The 19861-nt window shown below is 52.2% G+C and overlaps 3 protein-coding genes across 4 annotated transcripts in view; 2 read left to right on the top strand and 1 right to left on the bottom strand.

The window, feature by feature from the left end:
• Window positions 1-10129, top strand: part of CADM4 (cell adhesion molecule 4) — a 12609-nt gene extending 2480 nt beyond the window's left edge. The window contains exons 2-9 of the mRNA XM_011997778.1: window positions 4839-4985; window positions 5311-5463; window positions 5711-5845; window positions 6340-6504; window positions 6628-6718; window positions 7259-7431; window positions 8273-8401; window positions 9061-10129. Of these exons, the coding sequence (XP_011853168.1) occupies window positions 4839-4985; window positions 5311-5463; window positions 5711-5845; window positions 6340-6504; window positions 6628-6718; window positions 7259-7431; window positions 8273-8401; window positions 9061-9170 (1103 nt within the window). The 3' untranslated portion in view covers window positions 9171-10129. The remainder of the gene's footprint in view (window positions 1-4838; window positions 4986-5310; window positions 5464-5710; window positions 5846-6339; window positions 6505-6627; window positions 6719-7258; window positions 7432-8272; window positions 8402-9060) is intronic.
• Window positions 10130-11831: 1702 nt separating this feature from the next.
• ZNF428 (zinc finger protein 428) overlaps window positions 11832-19861 on the top strand; it is a 12765-nt gene continuing 4735 nt past the window's right edge. The window contains exons 1-2 of one of the 2 annotated variants that reach the window (XM_011997701.1): window positions 11832-12950; window positions 16944-17148. In XM_011997701.1, the coding sequence (XP_011853091.1) occupies window positions 17073-17148 (76 nt within the window). In that variant the 5' untranslated portion in view covers window positions 11832-12950; window positions 16944-17072. Of the gene's footprint in view, window positions 12955-16943; window positions 17149-19861 lie in introns of both variants that reach the window. The other variant, XM_011997700.1, reaches the window with a different exon arrangement.
• Window positions 16880-19861, bottom strand: part of SRRM5 (serine/arginine repetitive matrix 5) — a 19041-nt gene continuing 16059 nt past the window's right edge. The window contains exon 3 of the mRNA XM_011997702.1: window positions 16880-19296. Coding sequence (XP_011853092.1) covers window positions 17108-19246 — 2139 coding nt within the window. The 5' untranslated portion in view covers window positions 19247-19296 and the 3' untranslated portion in view covers window positions 16880-17107. The remainder of the gene's footprint in view (window positions 19297-19861) is intronic.

Genomic DNA, 19861 nt, shown 5'->3' with positions numbered 1-19861 from the left:
GGGTTCAAGCAGTTCTGCCTCAGCCTCCTGAGTAGCCAGGGCTACAGGTGTGCACCACCATGCCTGGCTAATTTTTGTATTTTTTAGTAGAGGTGGGGTTTTGCCATGTTGGCCAGGCTGGTCTTGAACACCTGATCTCAGGTGATGTGCCCGCCTTGGCCTCCCAAAGTGCTGGGATTACAGGCATGAGCCACTGCACCAGGCTGACTTTGTCTCTTAAAAGAAAAGAGAGTGTTCTAAAGGTGAAGGGATGAGCAGAGAGGGAAGGCCTCTCTGAGAAGGTACTGATATGATTTGAGACCCAAATGGGAACAGGAGTCAGCCCTGGGAAGATGGGGGTTGGGAGGTGGGGAGAAGAATATTCTAGGCAGAAGGAAGAAAAGGGAAAAGGCCCTGTTAGGGGAACGAGCTCAGCATGTTTGAGGGACAGCAAGGCTAGCGAGCCCAGAGTGAAGTGAAGTCAGAGAGGGGCCAGGCCATAAGCACCTTGAAGTCCCCGGGAAGGGGTCTCTATTTTACTCTACATGTTATGGGCAGCCCTTGGAGGGTTTTAAGCAGAGAGATGAATTGATCTGATTTACCTCTTTGAAAAATCCATCCGGCCACTGGGTGGAGAATGGCCTTGGAGGAGGCAGACAGGGATGCAGAGAGACCCACGAGTAGCCTCTTGCAGAGTCCAAGTGAGGGATGGATGATGCTGGATGAGAGTGAGGGTAGGAGAGGCAGACAAAGGTGATGAGATCTGGGATATGTCTTGGAGGTAGAATGGACAGATATTGCTGATGGAATGGATATTGGGGATGAGGGAAAGGGAGAGAACTTGAATGATTTCTAGGTGTTTGACCTGAGCAACCAGGTGAATGGTGGTGACATTTATTGAGATTGAGAAAATCTGGGGAGGAAAATATCTGGGGCAAGGATTGGACACGTTAAGCTTGATATTCCAGGAGGTGCTAAATAAACCTCAAATAGTAGCTCAAATACCCAAAGTGCTATAGCTTCAGCTATTCAGGAAACTGAGGCAGGAGGCCTGCTTGAGCATAAGAGTTTGAGTCCAGCCTGGGCAACATAGTGAGACCTCATCTCTAAAATAAATTTTAAAAATAAAAATACCCAAAGTGTTACACTCAAACATCAAAGAAGTCCAGAAGTAGGAGTCCAGGGCTGTTACAGCAGCTCCACATCTTCGCCAGAGACTCAGGCACCCTTCTAGCTCTTGGTTCCGCCATTCCCACTGCCCTTGTCCTCATGGTTCAATATGGCTGCCTAAATTCCGTGCATCACACTGCTAGTTCCGGGCGGCACAAAGGTGACTCAGTAGAAAAAAGGGTTTATCCACCTGTTTCAGGAAGTCCTCCCAAAATTGTCATGCAAAATTTTGGCCTGTATCCAACTGGACAAAATTTTATCAGATGGTTTTATCTTGGTGCAAGGAGACTGAGAAATGTCTTTTTCTGCTGGACGTAGTGCAACCATAAAATACAACCAGTGTTCTTTTCTTTTACTGAGGAGAAAGGGAAAAATGGATGTCAGAATAGGAAGCCAGAAGTCTCTGTCTCCCTCCCCCAGAAATAATCTTTTCTACCCCTCAACTCCCAAATTAGGTTACCTATCCTCTTACAGAGAACGTAACACTTCTGATTACAGTGATTGGTTTCTACCTTCCCAAAGTCTTAAAGGGCAGGGACCCCATCTAACTCATCTCTGACTACTCAGCCCCTGAAAACCTATGTGATACTCAGGATATACTCCTGAATGAATGCAACCCTGAACCTGAATATAAAAGACATGGATAGTTATCCAGCACTTAAAGACAAACAGCCAGATTTCATCATGGCATTTTCCTGCTTCAAAACCTTCACCGGCCCTTAGGATGAAAGTCAATCTCCTAGGTTGGCATTTGAGGCCCATCACAAGTGGATCTCACAACCCCCTGCCAATGACGGACACCTAGTCCAGACAGCCGGGAGTGGATATACGGATGCAGGATACAGAATCAGAGATTTGGACGCAGATTTTGGCGCTGCCACTCTTGGCTGTGAACTTGGGCAAGTCATTTCATCTCTGTGGGCCAATTTTCTCACCTATAAAATGGGAATGGGAGCAGGACGCAGTGGCTCAAGCCTGTAATCCCAGCACTTTGGGAGGCCGAGGAGGATCACGAGGTCAGGAGTTCCAGACCAGCCTGGCCAAGATGATGAAACCCCATCTCTACTAAAAATACAAAAATTAGCCAGGTGCAGTAGTGGGTACCTGTAATCCCAGCTACTTGGGAGGCTGAGGCAGGAGAATCACTTGAACCTGAGAGGTGGAGGTTGCAGTGAGCCAAGATTGCGCCACTGCACTCTAGCCTGGGCGACAGAGCAAGACAACGTCTCAAAAAAAAAACAAAAAAAGGGGATGCAGGAAAATGGGGATAGGCCGAGCACAGTGGCTCATGCCTGTAATCCCAGCACTTTGGGAGGCTGAAGCAGGCAGTTCACTTGAGTTTGCGAGTTCGAGACCAGCCTGGGCAACACTGCGAAAGTCCGTCTCTAAAAAAATACAAAAATTAGCCAGGTGTGATGGCGTGCACCTGTAGTTCCAGCTACTGGGGAGGCTGAGGTGGGATCACTTGAGCCTGGGAGGCAGACATTGCAGTGAGCTGAGAGCGTGCCACTGCACTCTAGCCTGACCTTGTCTCAAATTAAAAATAATAATAATAATTGGCTGGCGCAGTGGCTCGCACCTGTGATCCCAGGACTTTGGGAGGCTGAGCCAGGCAGATCACTTGAGGCCAGGAGTTCGAGACCAGCCTGGCCAATATGGCTAAACTCTGTCTCTACTAAAAACAAAAATTAGCCCAGCTTGGTGGTGCATGCCTGTAATTCCAGCTACTTGGGAGGCTGAGGCTGAAGGATCGCTTGAACCCGGGAGGTGGAAGTTGCAGTGAGCCGAGATCGCACGACTGCACTCCAACCTGGGAAACAGAGCAATATTATTATTATTATTATTATTAATGCCTACCTTACACAGGGATTGTGAAGATTAAATGTAAGTTATATGGGTAATGCCCTTAGCACAGGGACTAACATTGCAAGTACCTAATAATTGTTAGCTATGGGGGTTACTGTTATTTTGAAGACAACAGATGATGATAGTGATGCTGATGATTAGTCTTGGCTTTCAGTTTTCCTAAATTCTTTCCTCTGATGGTGCTAGAAACATCCCCTTTCTAATTCCCCACCTTGTTTTTCTGATGGATTAATCAGGGTAGGTTAAACGCTGTAACAGACACCCCTGAAATCTCAATGACTTAACAAAAAGGTATATTTCTTGCTCATATCACAGTCCTATACAGGCAGGTCATGGGGGACAGTCAGTCAGAGACCCAGGTTCCTTCCGGCTTGTGATCCTGCCCTCCTCTAGGCTCCCTGGAGTCGTCTCTGTTCAGTCAGTGTGAAGGATTATGAGGGAGATGGGTCAGGCTGCAAGAGGTGTTTCTCTTCCACCTACATCCCATTGGCCAGAATTGGTCACATGGCCCCACCTAACTATAAAGGATGCTGGGAAGTATAGCCTAATTCTGTATTGTATCAGTTAACTTTAGCAGAGAACAGATCACCCACAACTTAGGAGTTTAAAACAACCACCACCTTATTTGTTCATGATTCTGGGGTTCAGCAGTTTGGGCTGTATCAGATGGGCAGATCTTTTATTGGTCTCAACTGGGGTCACTTGTATGGCTGCTGTCATCTGGTGGGGCAGCTGGGGCTGGATGATCCAGGATGGCCTCACTCACACAGCTGGCCGTTGGTGCTGGCTGCTGGCTGGGCTTCTCTTTCACTGTGATCGTTCATCTGCAAAGACACTAGTCTGGGTATTTTCATGTAACAGTCTTAGGGCAGGAGTGGAAGTTACAAGGCCTCTTCAGGCCTAAGCTCAATATCACTTCTGGCAAATTTTATTGGTCAAAGCAACTCGCAAGTTTTACCCAGACTAGTAGGGGGACAGAGTGCTTTCTCAATGGGAGGAATGGCAAAATCAATTTGCAAAGGGCACGTCCAGGAACAGGAGAATATTACAGCCATCTTTGCAAACGGGCTACAATACGTGCCCAGGTGTGAAAGATGAGGCTTGGTGAACACACAGCAGTCTCCCACACCTTGTGAACTCCTGCTTACTCTTTTTTTTTTTTTTTTTTTGAGACAGAGTCTTGCTCTGTCGCCCAGACTGGAGTGCAGTGGCGCGGTGGCTCAATCTCGGCTCACTGCAACTTCCGCCTCCCCGGTTCAAACAATTCCCCTGCCTCAGCCTCCTGAGTAGCTGGGACTACAGGTGCATGCCACCACAACCAGCTACTTTTTTGTTTGTTTGTTTGTATTTTTAGTAGAGACGGGGTTTCACCATGTTGGCCAGGATGGTCTCTATCTCTTGACCTTGTGATCCGCCCGCCTCGGCCTCCCAAAGTGCTGGGATTACAGGCGTGAGCCACCGCGCCCAGCCTCCTGCTTACTCTTTAAGATCCAGATCCAATGGAGCTTGCTTGCAGAGCCCTCTCTGGCTACCCATCTCTCTAGGCAATTCTATAATAGTCTCCCCTTGCTCTGGGCTCCTAATGTGCCCTGTGCTGCCCTCATTAGAGCATATTTTACTAAATCTTGACTGCAGCTCTTTTAGAGTAGGGAGCAGATTTCCTCCCTGTCCTGGACTCTAGCCTGCAGGAAATGTTCAGTACAATGAAATGAATGAGGGGAAAGAGAGGAATTGGAGGTTTGGGTGGGGAAGAGGGAGAAAGAAAAAATTGAAATGCAGCTTTCAGTGAGTCTGCTATCCTGTCTTTTTGTCTAATCGTCCAGGGGCAGGACAGGAAGTACAGACAGAGAACGTGACAGTGGCTGAGGGCGGGGTGGCTGAGATCACCTGCCGTCTGCACCAGTATGATGGGTCCATAGTTGTCATCCAGAACCCAGCCCGGCAGACGCTGTTCTTCAATGGCACCCGTGGTGAGTGCTGGGGACCAGACTCCTGAGTCTTAAAGGAAGAGAGGACTGGGGCCCAGACTCCCATGTCCTGAAAGAGGACACACCCGAGAGTTTGGTCTCCTGGGTCTCAGAGAAGAAAGGGCTGGGGGCCTGGACTGCTGGTCCTGCAGGCAGGAGGACTTGACTAACGCTGGGTTCTCAAGGGAGTAAATAGTTGGACACCTCAGACTCATAGGTATGGCTGGAGAAATGAGGCAGAGGGCTGGACTCTAAGCTCTTGTTGGATGGGTGGGACTTGTGAGGCCAGGACTCCCGAAATTCACACCTTCCCCCTCACTCTCTCTAGCCTTGAAGGATGAGCGTTTCCAGCTTGAGGAGTTCTCCCCACGCCGGGTGCGGATCCGGCTCTCAGATGCCCGCCTGGAGGATGAGGGGGGCTATTTCTGCCAGCTCTACACAGAAGACACCCACCACCAGATTGCCACGCTCACGGTACTAGGTAACGCCCTCCCCCTTGTCGGGTGCATCCTCTCCTCCTTTCTTCTCTGCTTCTCTCTTCTCCTGAGACTTTCAGACCATGACTATTTTTAACATCCGGGATGGGCATCTGGCTCCTGACCTCTCCCCTTTGACCCCTGCCACCTGGGACCCTGGTTCCCTCTGGTCACTGGGAAACGGCAGCTTGATTGCTTTGAACCCACGTTCGTGCCTTTTTTAACCCCTTACTTCCCTTCTTCCTGCGGCAGTGGCCCCAGAGAATCCCGTGGTGGAGGTCCGGGAGCAGGCGGTAGAGGGCGGCGAGGTGGAGCTCAGCTGCCTCGTTCCGCGGTCCCGTCCGGCCGCCACCTTGCGTTGGTACCGCGACCGCAAGGAGCTGAAAGGTAACCTGGGCCAAGTGCTGATGAGGGGTGGGGAGGAGGTGGGACTTAGGAGAGGTTATATGTGGTTATATGTGGAGAGGAGCCACAGGTTTTCACAGACACTGGACATTCAGTATGTAGCGGTCGATGTCAAGCGCAGTGGCTCACGCCTGTAGTTCTAGCACTTTGGGAGGCTGAGATGGGAGGATTGCTTGAGGTCAGGAGTTCAACCTGGCCAGCATTGTGAGACCCCGTCTCTAAGTATATATATAGATTTGTGTTTATATATATAGCAATTAAATGGATTGATAGACGAGAAAGCATGAGCGTGAAAGAGGGAAGAGCTTTGGGAGGAGGCACGTGGCCTTGGTTAGGGGAGGGGCGTAGCTTGGAGGACAAGAGGCGGGGCCTGTGGGTAAGGGGTGGAGCTTGGCAAATAGCCTGCTTTGGGTTGGCTTGGGTGGGTGGATGAAGCCGAAATCGCAGCCTGACAGTGTCTGGCCGGGGTGTGGCAGGAGTGAGCAGCAGCCAGGAAAATGGCAAGGTCTGGAGCGTGGCAAGCACAGTGCGGTTTCGTGTGGACCGTAAGGACGACGGTGGTATCATCATCTGCGAGGCGCAGAACCAGGCGCTGCCCTCCGGACACAGCAAGCAGACGCAGTACGTGCTGGATGTGCAGTGTAAGTGCCCCGCGGGCCGGGACCCAAGGGATCCCAACGCCAGCCACCCGCAACCCGGGAGGGTCCCCCTTGTCCCGCGTGATGGCTTGGAAACTATTCTCCCTTCTTACTTTTGCCTTGCAGACTCCCCCACGGCCCGGATTCATGCCTCCCAAGCTGTGGTGAGGGAGGGAGACACGCTGGTGTTGACGTGTGCTGTCACGGGAAACCCCAGGTGAGCGCTGGGGACCTGGAAGAACAGGGACCAGGGACTTGAACTCCTGGGTCCTAAGGAGGAGAGAGCTGGGGACCTGGACTCCTGGATCCTGAGGGAGGAGGAATCTGGAGGCTCGGACTCCCCAGTACTGAAGCTGTGCAGCCTCGGACTCCTGGTTGCTGAGGATGGAATGGCGTGGGAGAGCTAATTATTATTATTATTATTATTATTATTAATTGTAGTGACGGGGTCTCCCTATGTTGCCCAGACTGGTCTGGAACTGCTGGCCCTAAGCAATCCTCCCATCTCAGCCTCCTAAAGTACTGGGATTACAGGCATGAGCCACCATGATCAGCCTGGGCTAGAATTCCTGAGACCTCGGTGATGGGTGGAAGTAGGCCCAGGACTGTTGGTTTTCCATAAAGTAAAGAGATAGCAGGAAGTCTCTTATTTGGAGATCCCTGCGGGATGACAGTTGCATGTCTATATTCTTGACAAGTCAGAATTGGGTGCTGGCACCTGGGTTCCTAACTTTCACTATACTTTATCCCCACCCAGGCCAAACCAGATCCGCTGGAACCGCGGGAATGAGTCTTTGCCGGAGAGGGCGGAGGCCGTGGGAGAGACGCTCACGCTTCCCGGCCTGGTATCCGCGGATAACGGCACCTACACTTGTGAGGCGTCCAATAAGCACGGCCATGCGAGGGCGCTCTACGTACTCGTGGTCTACGGTGAGGGCAGGGCTGCGGGCAGGGCTGGGGGGGAGGGGCGCGGGGCGCCAGGTGGCGGGGGCTGGGCTTGGGCAAAGAGGCCACGTAACTCTGGGGTTCGGCAGCCAACAGAGTTCTTGTCGTTTTGGGACCAGACTGGCCCGCGGGGCTCAAATTCGGGTTGGCTGCATTCTATTGCAGATAACCGAACCTGTCTGCGCCTCAGTTAACCCATCAGGAAAGTGGAAATAAACAATAGCACCTATATAACAAGGTTGTTGTGAAGATGATGTGAGCTAAATATGTAAAGTGGTTGGAATGGGCTCTAGCACACAGCTGTTCTGTGTTTAGCTCTATGACGGTGGGGCAGAAAATTTGGAAGTAGTTGGAAACCCAGCACTTTAAATACTTGGAACGTTTTAGACAAGGTGGGAAGGGACTTGGACCTGTTTCTTGGACTCTGTTTCTTAGTGGAGGGAGAAACTTGAGTCAAAAGAAAAGGGATGGCCGGGTGCGGTCGCTCACGCCTCTAATCCCAGTACTTTGGGAGGCCTAGGCCGGAGGATCGCTTGAGGCCAGGAGTTTAAGACCAGTCTGGGCCACATAGCGAGACCCCCGTCTCTGCAAAAGAAAACAAGAAAAAGAAAAGGAAAATGCAGCATGACTCAGGGGAGGGGTAGAGCAGTGTACAAACCAACAAGCATCTGTAAAGAGACTACAAGGTGGCAGTAATTTTTGAGGGGTGTGGCACATAAAAGGGCGCGGTTAGACGTGTGCAGAATGGCTTAAAAGTTTGGCAGCGATAGGGCCAGACTGGGACCGTCCTCTGATTACCTTGCCCTGTGCCCTGTCCCTCTGGCAGACCCTGGTGCGGTGGTAGAGGCTCAGACGTCGGTTCCCTATGCCATTGTGGGCGGCATCCTGGCGCTGCTGGTGTTTCTGATCATATGTGTGCTAGTGGGCATGGTCTGGTGCTCGGTACGGCAGAAGGGTGAGTGGGGCGGGGCCTGGACTCCGGTTGGTTGGTTGTGGGGCTCGGAAAGAGGCGGGGCCTAGGGCCAGGGTAACGAGAGGGCGGAGCCTAGGCGCTGGATTCCAAATCCCCCTGCACCTGGGGCCAAGATGACAAAGGGAGAGGGGCTTTCGGCACAATACTCCGAAAAGGGGTAGAATTTAGAAGCTGAATTAAAAGCATAGATTTGTGGGTGGGCGCGGTGGCTCACGCTTGTAATCCCAGCACTTTGGGAGGCCAAGGTGGGTAAAGCACTTGAGAGGCCAGGAGTTCGAGACCAGCCTGGGCACCATGGCGAAGCCCCTTTTCTACTAAAAATACAAAAAAGTAGGGGGAAAAAAAAAGAGCATGGATTTGAATAAAGCAATTTATTTTCCTAATTGCTGAATTCGCTGGGAGCAGAGCAAGGAAATACCTCCAACAGAAGGGATAAGGGTGGCACTTTTGGTGAGCTTTTGGAGTCTTCCTAATTCTGCTGTTACCTCTTTCTCTGCCTCTCCCTGTGTGTTCGGTTCGGTTTCTCCCTCTTCCTTCGTCTGGCATCTGCCTTGTCTGTCTCCCTCTTCCCCTATATTTCTGTCCAACTCCTGGGTCCACAAATATGTCCTCCCTGCCCTGGGGGTCTGTCACCCCCTCAGGTTCCTATCTGACCCACGAAGCCAGTGGCTTGGATGAACAGGGAGAAGCAAGAGAAGCCTTCCTCAACGGCAGCGACGGACACAAGAGGAAAGAGGAATTCTTCATCTGACCCTATCCCCACCCCAGGCCTAGGCCTGGGCTGGGGTCCCCCCCACTGCCAGCTGCAAGGAACCAGCAAAGACATTTACCAGAGTCTGGGATGGTGGGCTTCTCCCCCCACCACTAACACCTCAGACGCTTGGGCAGGGATGGGGGTGTTGGATGCCTGGTCTCTGCAAGGGCCAGAAGTGAGGGCCCAGAGGTCTGGGTCCCCCAGAGGGCAGGGGCCAAAGGTCCAGATCCCCCAAGTCCAGGGAGGGCAGTAGGGATTGGGTTGGGGGAAGATAACTGGGGGAAGGCCAGGGCCCCTAGGCTACAAAACCAGGTCTTGTGGGGAGGGGGTCAGTTTCTGGGAAGGGTGGGGTGGGCAGGGAAGGGGAACACAGATTTCTTTGGGGGTCCTAGACCCCATGCCAGCCATTGTAAGAGTTCCACAGAGCTCTGGGCACCTCTCTGCAAAGCCATGTTTGCACGGTGGGGGGATGGGTGGGGGGAGGGCGTGGAAATAGGGATTCTGTGTCTTTGTGTCATAACTTTGATGGGGGCGGTGAGGGAGACAGCCCCAACCCTTTTCTCCAATCCCCCTTCCCCAGGTTCCTGGGCTCCCCTTCTCTCTACCTTCTCCCCCAACGTCTGTCCCATCCATATTTGTCTCTCTGTCCACCCACTCCTGGGGGGGCCTTCCCCATCTCTCCTCCAGGCCCCCCGGGGAGGGGGAAAGGAGTTTGGGGAGGATTCGTGGTCTTTATGGTTTTATATATAATATATTAAAAAATCAAAAGTCTGTATGAAAAATATCAGATTGCACCCCCCTCTCCCCATTCCTGGCTTTTGCCCCCTTTTTCTTGTTAAAAAAACAAAAAACAAAAAAACAAAAAACCACACACACATTTTGTACGGGGCGGGGAGGGGAATGGGGAGGGGGTTTGGCAATCTCACTAACCACCATTAAACTGAGGAGAGAACAAGTGTTTGGGGTGGCCGTGTGTCTGTCCTGCTGTCAAGGGTTGTACCATTGGGAGGAGAACTAAGGGAGAGGGGAGGGGGGAGTGTGATGGTTGCTGGTGGACAGTATAGGCCAGGAGAAGGTCCTGACCTCATTGAGGGTATCTCGACCTCCCAAGAAACCTGGGTTTGGCCACTTCTTCAGCCAAATAGTCATGGAGTCTTGTCTTTTTGATAGCAACTGAGCTACCCCATTCCATGGCCCGGACCCTTACCCTGGCTTCCCCATACCCCAGACATTAGTCTCCAAGGGAACTTTGAATTAAAGTTAAGCTCTCAAAACCTTTGCCTAGCTCCCTATCACCTCTAGACCAAGTCAAAGCTCTTTAGTCTGGCATCCCAGGCCTCTCATTCATTCATGTACCTTTTAGATGTATTATTCTAACTTTAAAAAATAACCTCTTACGACGTGCCAGGTGCTGCTCAAAGTTCCAGAGTCCATGGTGAATAAAACAGGCAAATGTTAGGTGTTAAAGACAGCTCTGCACTAATCTGAAGTCTGATCCTGCTCTAAGCACTGAGAACCCAAAATGAAAAAGGGCGACTGCATTCTTACCCTCATGAAGCTTTCATGAGGAAAACACTTAAAACAAGGAAGCAAAGAAAGTTCAGATTGTGATAGGAACTATTAATATACATGCAGAGTATGGTAATGTGGTATGCCATTGTCATTATGGAAAACTTCAAACCCACAGGAGTAGATGGGGCAATAAAGTCCCATGTACTTTTTTTTGTGTGTGAGATGAAGTCTCACTCTGTCGCCCAGGCTGGAGTGCAGTGGCGAGATCTCGGCTCACTGCAAGCTCTGCCTCCCGCGTTCACGCCATTCTCCTGCCTCAGCCTCCCAAATAGCTGGGACGGCAGGTGCCTGCCACCACCATACCCGACTAATTTTCTTTTTTTTTGTATGTTTAATAGAGATGGGTTTTCACCTTGTTAGCCAGGATGGTCTCAATCTCCTGACCTCGTGACCCGCCCGCCCCAGCCTCCCAAAGTGCTGGGATTACAGGCGTGAGCCACCACACCCAGACTTTTTTTTTTTTTTTTTGAGATGAGTCTCGCTGGGTGGCCCAGGCTGGAGTGCAGTGGCTCAATCTCGACTCTGCCTCCAGGGTTCAAGTGATCCTCATGCCTCAGCCTCCCAAGTAGCAGGGATTACAGGCAACCCCCCATCACCTCTGGCTAATTTTTGTACTTTTAATAGAGGCAGGTTTCACCATGTTGCCCAGACTGGTCTCAAGCTCCTGACCTCAGGTGATCCACCCGCCTTGGCCTCCCAAAGTGTTGGGATTACGGGCATGAGCCACCGCGCCCAGCCCCATGTACTCTTCATGCCAGTTACAACCACCACGAACTCATGGCCAATCCCAATTTATCCGTAACTCCAGTCATATGTGTAAGCGCTATTATGGAGAGATCAGGAAAAGCCTCTCAAATTGACATCTGTACCAAGATATGAATGGTGAGCACAAGAGCAGGTATTCAAAGGTCAGAGGGAAAAGCATTTTCAGGTGGAGGGAACGGCAAGAGCAAAGGCCCGAGATGGCAGAGAGAGTTTGGCATAAGGTGGAGCTGGACAGGAGTGGAGGGAGGAGGAAGTAGGTGGGGTCAGAAAGATAAGCACGGCCAGACCAGCTGTATAGCCCTGAGGCCATGATAAAGATTTTTGGACTTTTTTTCCTAATGGGATTCCTTTGGGGAGTTTAAGCCGGAATGTGACACTTCCAGGAAGACTGGAATGTAGTCATAGATCAACTCTAACATGGTCTATAAGACCATTTCCCCTCTCCAGTTCGGTTCTAGGCATACTATGCTGCTCTTGCTTCCTCAATCAAACCATGCGCTTTTTTTTTTTTTTTTTTTGGCCTCTGGGCCTTGGCGCTTGTTCACTCTGCCAGATCCATTCCCATTCTAGCTGGCTCCTATTCGTACTTGGCTTAAGGATCACCACCTCCTGGAAGCCTTTCTAGAACCATAGGCCGGGACAGGCGCCTCTTAGGCTCCCATAGTCCCCTGTGTTCCTCACTCCAGGTCTGACCTTCTGGGTAGTAGTTGTCTAATTAGGTGTGTATCTCCTTCGACTGGGGCGCCGTGAGTACAGGAGTATGGTTCACTGCAGAAACCATAGAATCTGCCAGCATAGGGTCTGACGCCTAGGAGATCAATAAACATTTATCCTGGCTGGGAGGGGTCCTGACCCTCGTGCCCCTCTCAGGATGCAAACTGATCCCCAGCGAAAGCAAGGTTACCCACTTCGCGTTAGTCCGCAGTCCCTGGGCGCATGCGCTTTGCTCAGGTTGCCCCGCCATATGCTAATCACTGCGCTCAGGAGTAAGGCCTCCTCGGGGAATATGCAAATCACTCCTTCCAGTTCTGGAGGCCTTTCATTGTCCCGCGCTAGGATTATGCAAATAAGCAGGCCTCGGGCCCAGGATCCAGTCCAAACTAGCGCCCTCCACCCCCAGCGCATCCCATTTTTATAAGTAGCGTTCCTGCCCCCCACACGCACGCGCGAACCCTTCAGCTTGTTGTTCCTTCGGGCCGCGGACTGTACCAAGTAAACCCAGGCAGCGAGGGGCAAAGCACGGCGCCCCCCGCGCGGGTCTCGTCGACGGCCCGACGCTCATAGCCCCTCTTCACACAGAGCTACAGGACTAGTCCGTCTCACCGCGCAAGCGCCCTAGGCTCTTCACGCCCCCTGCGCGCTCTCCTACCCTGCTTGCGACGCAGGCGCAGAGGCTGGGCGTGCAGCTGCCGCCGCAGAGCCGGAGCGGGGGCCGCCGGCGCCGGTGAGTGTCCCGGGCAGGGGTGCGCGGGGCATGCCGGGAAGCGGGCGCTACGGCCCCGCTGCATGATGGGAACGACGACTCCCGCCGCCGGGGAGCCGGCGGTCTGGGGCCATGGTGACCCGAGGGCTTCCTTTTCTCCCCCTACGCGGTTGTGCCGCCCTGGGGCATCCTGGGAGAACCGAGCGCTCCGCCTTGAAGCGCTGTGGGAGTCGGTCCGCTAGTCGTTGTAGGCCTGGTGCATCCTGGGAAAGAGTGTCCCAGATCCTCGTCGAGACCGGTTCCTTTTATCCCACACCTGCCACTGACTGTCTTGGAGGCTTGGAGCGCTTCCACACAGGGAGTCCGGGAAAGTGGTCGCTATAGGCCCAAGGCATCCTGGGAAAAACTGCCACAAGGAATTGTGGGAACTGGCCCTTATTGTCCCGTAGTGGAAGGTTTTGCCCTCGTCTCATTGCTCGAGCATTGGAACGGGTGCCTATTGTGTTCACGCGGGGCATCTTGGGAATTGGCTGCTACAGACCCAGGGCATTGTGGGGTCTCCAGCACTGTGTTTGCCTTTCAGTTTGGCTGCCATAGGCGTGGTAGGAGTGGGCTTGTGAACCAAGGGATGGCCCTACCTGACGTCTGGAATACTCAGGAAGGGGCCTTGTGTTATGTGGGCTTGGAAAAGTGTAGGCTGATAGGCATTGTCTTCTGGTAACTTCATGGGACGGTCTTGATTGCCCCAGGTGTATGGTTGCCATATAAAATATACAATGTCTAGTTAAATTTGAATTTCAGATAAACAATTATATCCAAAAGATACAACCTTTTAGAAAAGTATGTTTCAAATATCACATGGAACATAGCTATATTAAATAACTGTTTAATATAGGCCAGTTGCGGTGGCTTATGCCTGTGATACTAACGCTTTGGGAGGCTGAGGCAGGAGGATCACTTGAGACCAGGAGTTCAAGACGAGCCTGGGCAACATAGCGAGACCCCCTTCTCTACAAAATAAGTAAAAATTAAGCCTGGCGTGGTGGCGCACACGTGTAGTCCCAGCTCCTCTGCTAGGGGTGAGTAGGGTACCATGAGCATAGGAGTTTGAGGTTACAGTGAGCTAACCTTCCAACCTGGTTATGGGAATTACATGAGTTAAGACCTGGAAGCCCCTTTCCTACAGACCACCCTACTGCAGTCCAGCCTGGGCAACTGAGCGAGACCCTGTCTCTTAAAAAATATAAATAAGTAGGCTGGGCACGGTGGCTCACGCCTGTAATCCCAGTACTTTGGGAGGCCGAGGCGGGCGGCTCATGAGGTCAGGAGATCGAGACCATCCTGGCTAACACGGTGAAACCCCGTCTATGCTAAAAATACAAAAAATAGCCGCCGCAGCTACTCAGAAGGCTGAGGCAGCAGAATGGCCTGAAGCCAGGAGGCGGAGCTTGCGCCACCGCACTCCAGCCCGGGCGACAAGAGTGAGAGTCCACCTCCAAAAAAAAAAAAAGCAGGGCGTGGTGATGGCTGCCTGTAATCCTAGCTACTAGGGAGGCTGAGGCAGGGGGGAGGTTGCAGTGAGATCGCGCTACTGTACTCCAGCCTGGGCAAAAAAGTGAGACTCCATCTCCAGAAAACAAAAGGAGGAGGAGGAGGACTTTCTTGACAGCAACAGTGGGTGTACTAAGACGCACAGAGGGGAAAAGGCCTTGTGTGCACAGGGAGAGGTGAGAGGTCGGGAATGTCTGGAGTTTACAGAGGGGTGGGGGTGGGAGTAGTAATGACCACTCTTGATGGAATACCGGCCACACACCAGCAATTTCTATCAGTGAGCCTACTGAACCTTCAGAAAAACCTTTTGAGCTGAGAAATCATTTTATGAGAGGTGTGGCTTCCAATCCTAGTTCATCCACTTACCAGATGGTGACCTTGGGCTATTCACTTACCACCTCTGTGTCTGTTTTCTCATCTGTACAAAGGAGGTAATTCCAACCTAGTTATGGGGAGTACGTGAGTTAAGGCCTGGAAGCCGCTTTCTTACAGAGAAGGAAACAGGCTGGAGAAGTTAAGTTCTTCGCTTGGTGCTACACAGCTAGAGCGTGGCAAACCTAGACACTATCTTGCCAATGGATACAGAACTAAGGCTGATAGTCACAAACTAGTACAGCCATACCAATTGTTTAAATATTAAAATACTTTCAGATGGGTTGGTGTGTCACTGCTACACAAGTACTCCCTGTCCCTAACTGCCACTTTGGACCCTCCCTGTGGTATTATATGTATAAATATGTTGGTTTTTATCCACAGTTCCTGGCTGCTAACTCCTATAGCCTTTGTTTGTGGTCTCTTGTTATAACGTTGTGTACCTTAGGCCTGGGGCAGGTCTCAACTCTGACCTCCTCCTTCCCTCCATTTCCTGCCCCAGGGCAAGACTCTTAATCTTCCCCACCTTCCTGATTGTTGGTCTTAAGACATTTTCAGAGAATTCCATACCTAATGCTGCTGTCTTAAAGCCTCTGTAAAAACCCAAGAGGACTGGGTTTGGAGAGCTTCCGCATAGCTGACCACATGAGGGTTCCTGTAGGGTGGCACCCCAGGGAGGGCGTGAAGCTCCCTGCCCCTTCCCTTATACCTTGCCCTACACATCTCTTCATCTTTCTTCTTTGCAATAATAAACCAGAAAATCTAAATAAGCATTTCCTTGAGTTCTGTGAGCAGCTCCAGCAATTTTTTTTTTTTTTTATAAGAGGGGTTATCCAGGCTTAAGTGCAGTGGCAAGGTCACGGCTCACTGCAGCCTTGACCTTCCAGGCTCAAGTGATCCTCCTGCCTCAGCCTCTCAGGTAACTGGGACTGTAAGCATATGCCACCACTCTGGCTAACTTTTGTAATTTTTTTTTTTTTTTTTTTGGTAGAGACAAGGTTTGCCATGTTGCCCAGGCTGGTCTCAAACTCTTGAGCTCAGGTGATCTGCCTGCCTCGGCCTCCCAAAGTGCCGGGATTACAGGTGTGGGCCACCGCGCCCAGCCTTATTTTCTTTAAAAAGTCGGGTGTGGTGGCTCACGCCTGTAATCCCAGCACTTTGGAGAGCTGAAGCGGGCGGATTGCTTGAGCTCTGGGGCACCATGGTGAAACCCTGTCTCTACCAAAAATAGAAAAATTAGCTGGGCGTGTGGATAGCATTGGAATGGAATTGGAGGGGACACCTAGCCTGTGTCTGCTGTGCAGTGTGTGGGGAAAAAGCCCCACACATTTGGTCACAGAATTCTGTGTTGATGATTGTTATGGTGGTAGTGTGAGAGTAGAGGAAAAACATAGTTTGAGGGTTTTTTCCCCATAACACTCCCCCAACCCCAGACCTCCCCATGGTCCAGCAACTAAAGGGTTAATGCCTGGCATCCGTCCCTGCTCCACTCTCAGTTCTGATTGGTGCCCACACCAGTCTCCACTATTGAATATTTGGAGTGTCACCTCTCCCTGTCCCACTGAATAAGAACCAGAAGGCAGCCTTGTTGCCCACATGGGGAAATTAAGACCTAGAGAGGGGGCCAGGTGCTGTGGCTCACGCCTGTAATCCCAGCACTTTGCGAGGTTGAGGTGTGTGGATCACCTGAGGTCAGGAGTTCAAGCCCAGCCTGGCCAACATGGTGAAACCCCATCTCTACTAGAAATACAAAATTAGCTGGGCGTGAGGACACACGCCTGTAGTTGCAGCTACTTGGGAAGCTGAGGTAGGAGAATTGCTTGAGCCTGGGAGGTGGAGGTTGTAGTGAGCTGAGATCGCGCCACTGCACTCCAGCCTGGGCAACAGAGCGAGACTCTGCCTAACTGAAAAAAAAGACCTAGAGAGGGGCAGGGCTTGTAGTCAATTCCCTGTAGACAGTCAGGGACACAGCTGGGGTCCTCTGTGCCCCACCCCAGCAATGAGCACACAGTTGGGCTTAGGGTGGGGATGGGTGCTATGTAAAAATTTATTGAATCATCACAGGCCTTTCCTTTCCCCCTATCCAGCATCCCTCTCTACCTGCCAACATCCTGTATTAGAGAACTTGTGGCCGAGGTGTGGCTGTGGAGAGCTGGCCGGGGAGGGACGCTGCTCAGCTGCTGCTCTGCTCCTGTCTCCTGTCCCCTCTCCCGGCCATGACAGAGACCCGTGAGCCAGCTGAGACTGGGGGCTATGCCAGCTTGGAAGAAGACGACGAAGACCTTTCCCCAGGTAAGGTGGCCTTAGAGGTGGTGGCGTTGGCTTGACTGTCATCCTGGCTTAGGGTTTGGCCTCCACTGGGAAATGTTGATGGGCAGTGGCTGCTTGTCTTGCTAGGGGTTCTATTCTGACTGAGACTCCTTGTCCTGGTAGGGGATCTCTTCCAGTCGGGACTTCTGGGGACTGTAGATTGACTGGGGTCTCTCTCCTTGCTGGAGGTTCTAGATTGGCTATGATTTCCTTCCTTGCTGGGGGTTCTAGATCGGCTGTGAGCTTTCTCCTTGCTGGAGGCTCTAGGTTGTCTGTAACCACTCTGCCTACTGGGGCTTCTAGATCGGCTGTGATCTCTCTCTTTGCTGGGGCTTCCAGATTGTCTGCGCTCTCTCTCCTTGCTGGGGCTTCTCCATCGTCTGTGATCTCTCTCCTCGCTGGGGCTTCTAGATTGTCTGCGCTCTCTCTCCTTGCTGGGGCTTCTCCATCGTCTGTGATCTCTCTCTTTGCTGGGGCTTCTGGATTGTCTGTGCTCTTTCTCCTTGCTGGGGCTTCTAGATTGGCTGTGATCTCTCTCCTTGTTGAGGCTTCCAAGTCGGCCGTGATATTTCTCCTTGCTGGGGCTTCTAGATCGTCTGTGATCCCTCTCTTTGCTGGGGCTTCTAGATTGTCTGCGCTCTCTCTCCTTGCTGGGGCTTCTAGATCGGCTGCGATCTCTCTCTTTGCTGGGGCTTCCAAGTTGGCTGTGATCTCTCTCCTTGCTGGGGCTTCTGGATCGGCTATGATCTCTCGCCTTGTTGGGACTTCTAGATCGGCTGCGATCTCTCTCCTTCTTGGGACTTCTAGATCGGCTGCGATCTCTTTGCTTGTTGGGGCTTCCAGATTGACTGTGACCGTTCTCCTTCCTGGGGCTGCTAGATCCTCTGCGATCTCTGTCTTTGCTGAAGCTTCTAGAATGGCTATGACTTCTTTCCTCGCTGGGGTTTCTAGACCAGTTGTGACTTCTTCCTCTTCTGGGGGTTCTAGGTTGATTTTGACTTTTCCCCTTGCTGTGGGTTCTAGACTGGCTATGTCTTCCCGTCTGGCTCAGAATTCCCTTCCGGGTACGACTTCTTGCCCTGCTGTGGTTTCTCTTCCAACTGTGACTTCTCGTCCTGCTGTGCGTCCTCTTCTGACTGCCACTTCTTGACCTTCTGGGGCTTCTAGATTGACTGTGACTTTGCGGCCTGCTGTGGGTACTGGCCTGGTTATAACTCTTGACCCTGCTGGACGTTTCAGTGGGGCTGTAACTCTTTTCCCTACTGGGGATGATTATCTGACCGTAGCTCTTCACCATCCTTGATGACGATGGAGATGGGCTGTCACTCTTCTCCTTGGAGGGAATTCCAGTCAGGGTTTGACACTTGGCTGTACTGGGAGTTACAGCCAGCTCAGAACTCCTCCCCATACCTGAGCCTCCTGGTGGGCGGTAACTCTTCTTGCTCATATTTCTAGGCTGGCTGTCACTTCTTTCCCTGTTGCTGGTTCTAGGCCGGCCGTAACTCTTTCCCCGGCTCCGTTTTTGCTGTGAAGTGGGAGTTCTCACCCTGCTGGCCATGCCTGGTCTGGCACCATGAGTTCTTATCCTGCCAGGAGTGCTGGCCCTACTGGGTGACCTCTTGGAGCTTCGGCTTCCCCTTCTGCCAGGTGTCCTACCCCGGCTGTGTGTGCCCCTCCGCTGGTGGCATCTCACGCCGCTGGCCTTGCTGGCTTTGCTGGCTTTGCTGGCTTTGCTGGTCCTGGTGTCGGTGCTCACCCTGCTGGGTGTTCTTGCCTTGCTGCGGACTCGGGACCTGCTGCTGGGCAGGTTAGAAGGGGCTCTTTTTGTACTGGTTGATTTGGTGGACTTGGAACTGCTTGGGCTCACGACCAAGTCGGGGGATGTCGCTGGCTTGGTGGGCACTAAAGAGCTGTTGGGCGTTGCTGATTTGGTGGACTTCAAGGAGGCAGGAGGCTTGGGATCCGCAGTGGGCATGGAGGATCCACTGGGTGCCGGGGACATACTGGGCTTTGAAGATCTCTTAGGTGAAGACATGGTGGGCGCAAAAGGGCTTGTGGTCCTGGAAGTCACAGTAGACATGAAACACCTGGTAGCCGTGGACGATGACCTGATTGCCTGTCACAGGCCAACTGTGTGAAGTCACAGTGGGCACTGAAGACTCTGCAGGGTGAGTGGTATGAAGTCAGAGGTGGGAGGAGAGGGCAGGTGTCCCACCCAGCCTGAGGCTGGAGATATTTCCTCTGGTTTGCAGCCATTTAGCAGATGTCTTCTGAGGCTGACTCATGCCCAGCATTGCTGGGGACAGAGAGATGGGGCAGACCCAGGTCCTGCCTTTGAGGAGCCCATAGTCAGTGGGTGGGGAGGGGGTCACTGCCCAGAGTGGTCAGGGTGTGATGGAGAGCGGAGCAGGGGCCGGGGAGCCCATATGAGAGAGACACTGACTGCCTGGGGAGTCAGCAAGGACTTCACAGAGGAGGTGACATGAGCTTGGCTTTAAAAAGGAGCAGGAGTTTTGCCAGTAGAGAAGGGAAGGGTCAGGCAGGCTGGACGCGATGGCTCACACCTGTAATCCCAGCACTTTGGGAGGCCGAGGCAGGCAGATCACCTGAGGTCAGGAGTTCAAGACCAGCCTAACCAACATGGTGAAACCCCATCTCTACCAAAAATATAAAAATTGCCGGGCGCGGTGGCTCA

The sequence above is a fragment of the Mandrillus leucophaeus genome, unplaced genomic scaffold (assembly GCF_000951045.1).
Source record: "Mandrillus leucophaeus isolate KB7577 unplaced genomic scaffold, Mleu.le_1.0 Scaffold546, whole genome shotgun sequence".
Lineage (NCBI taxonomy): Eukaryota > Metazoa > Chordata > Mammalia > Primates > Cercopithecidae > Mandrillus > Mandrillus leucophaeus.
This window is presented reverse-complemented; position numbering and strand designations above follow the sequence as displayed.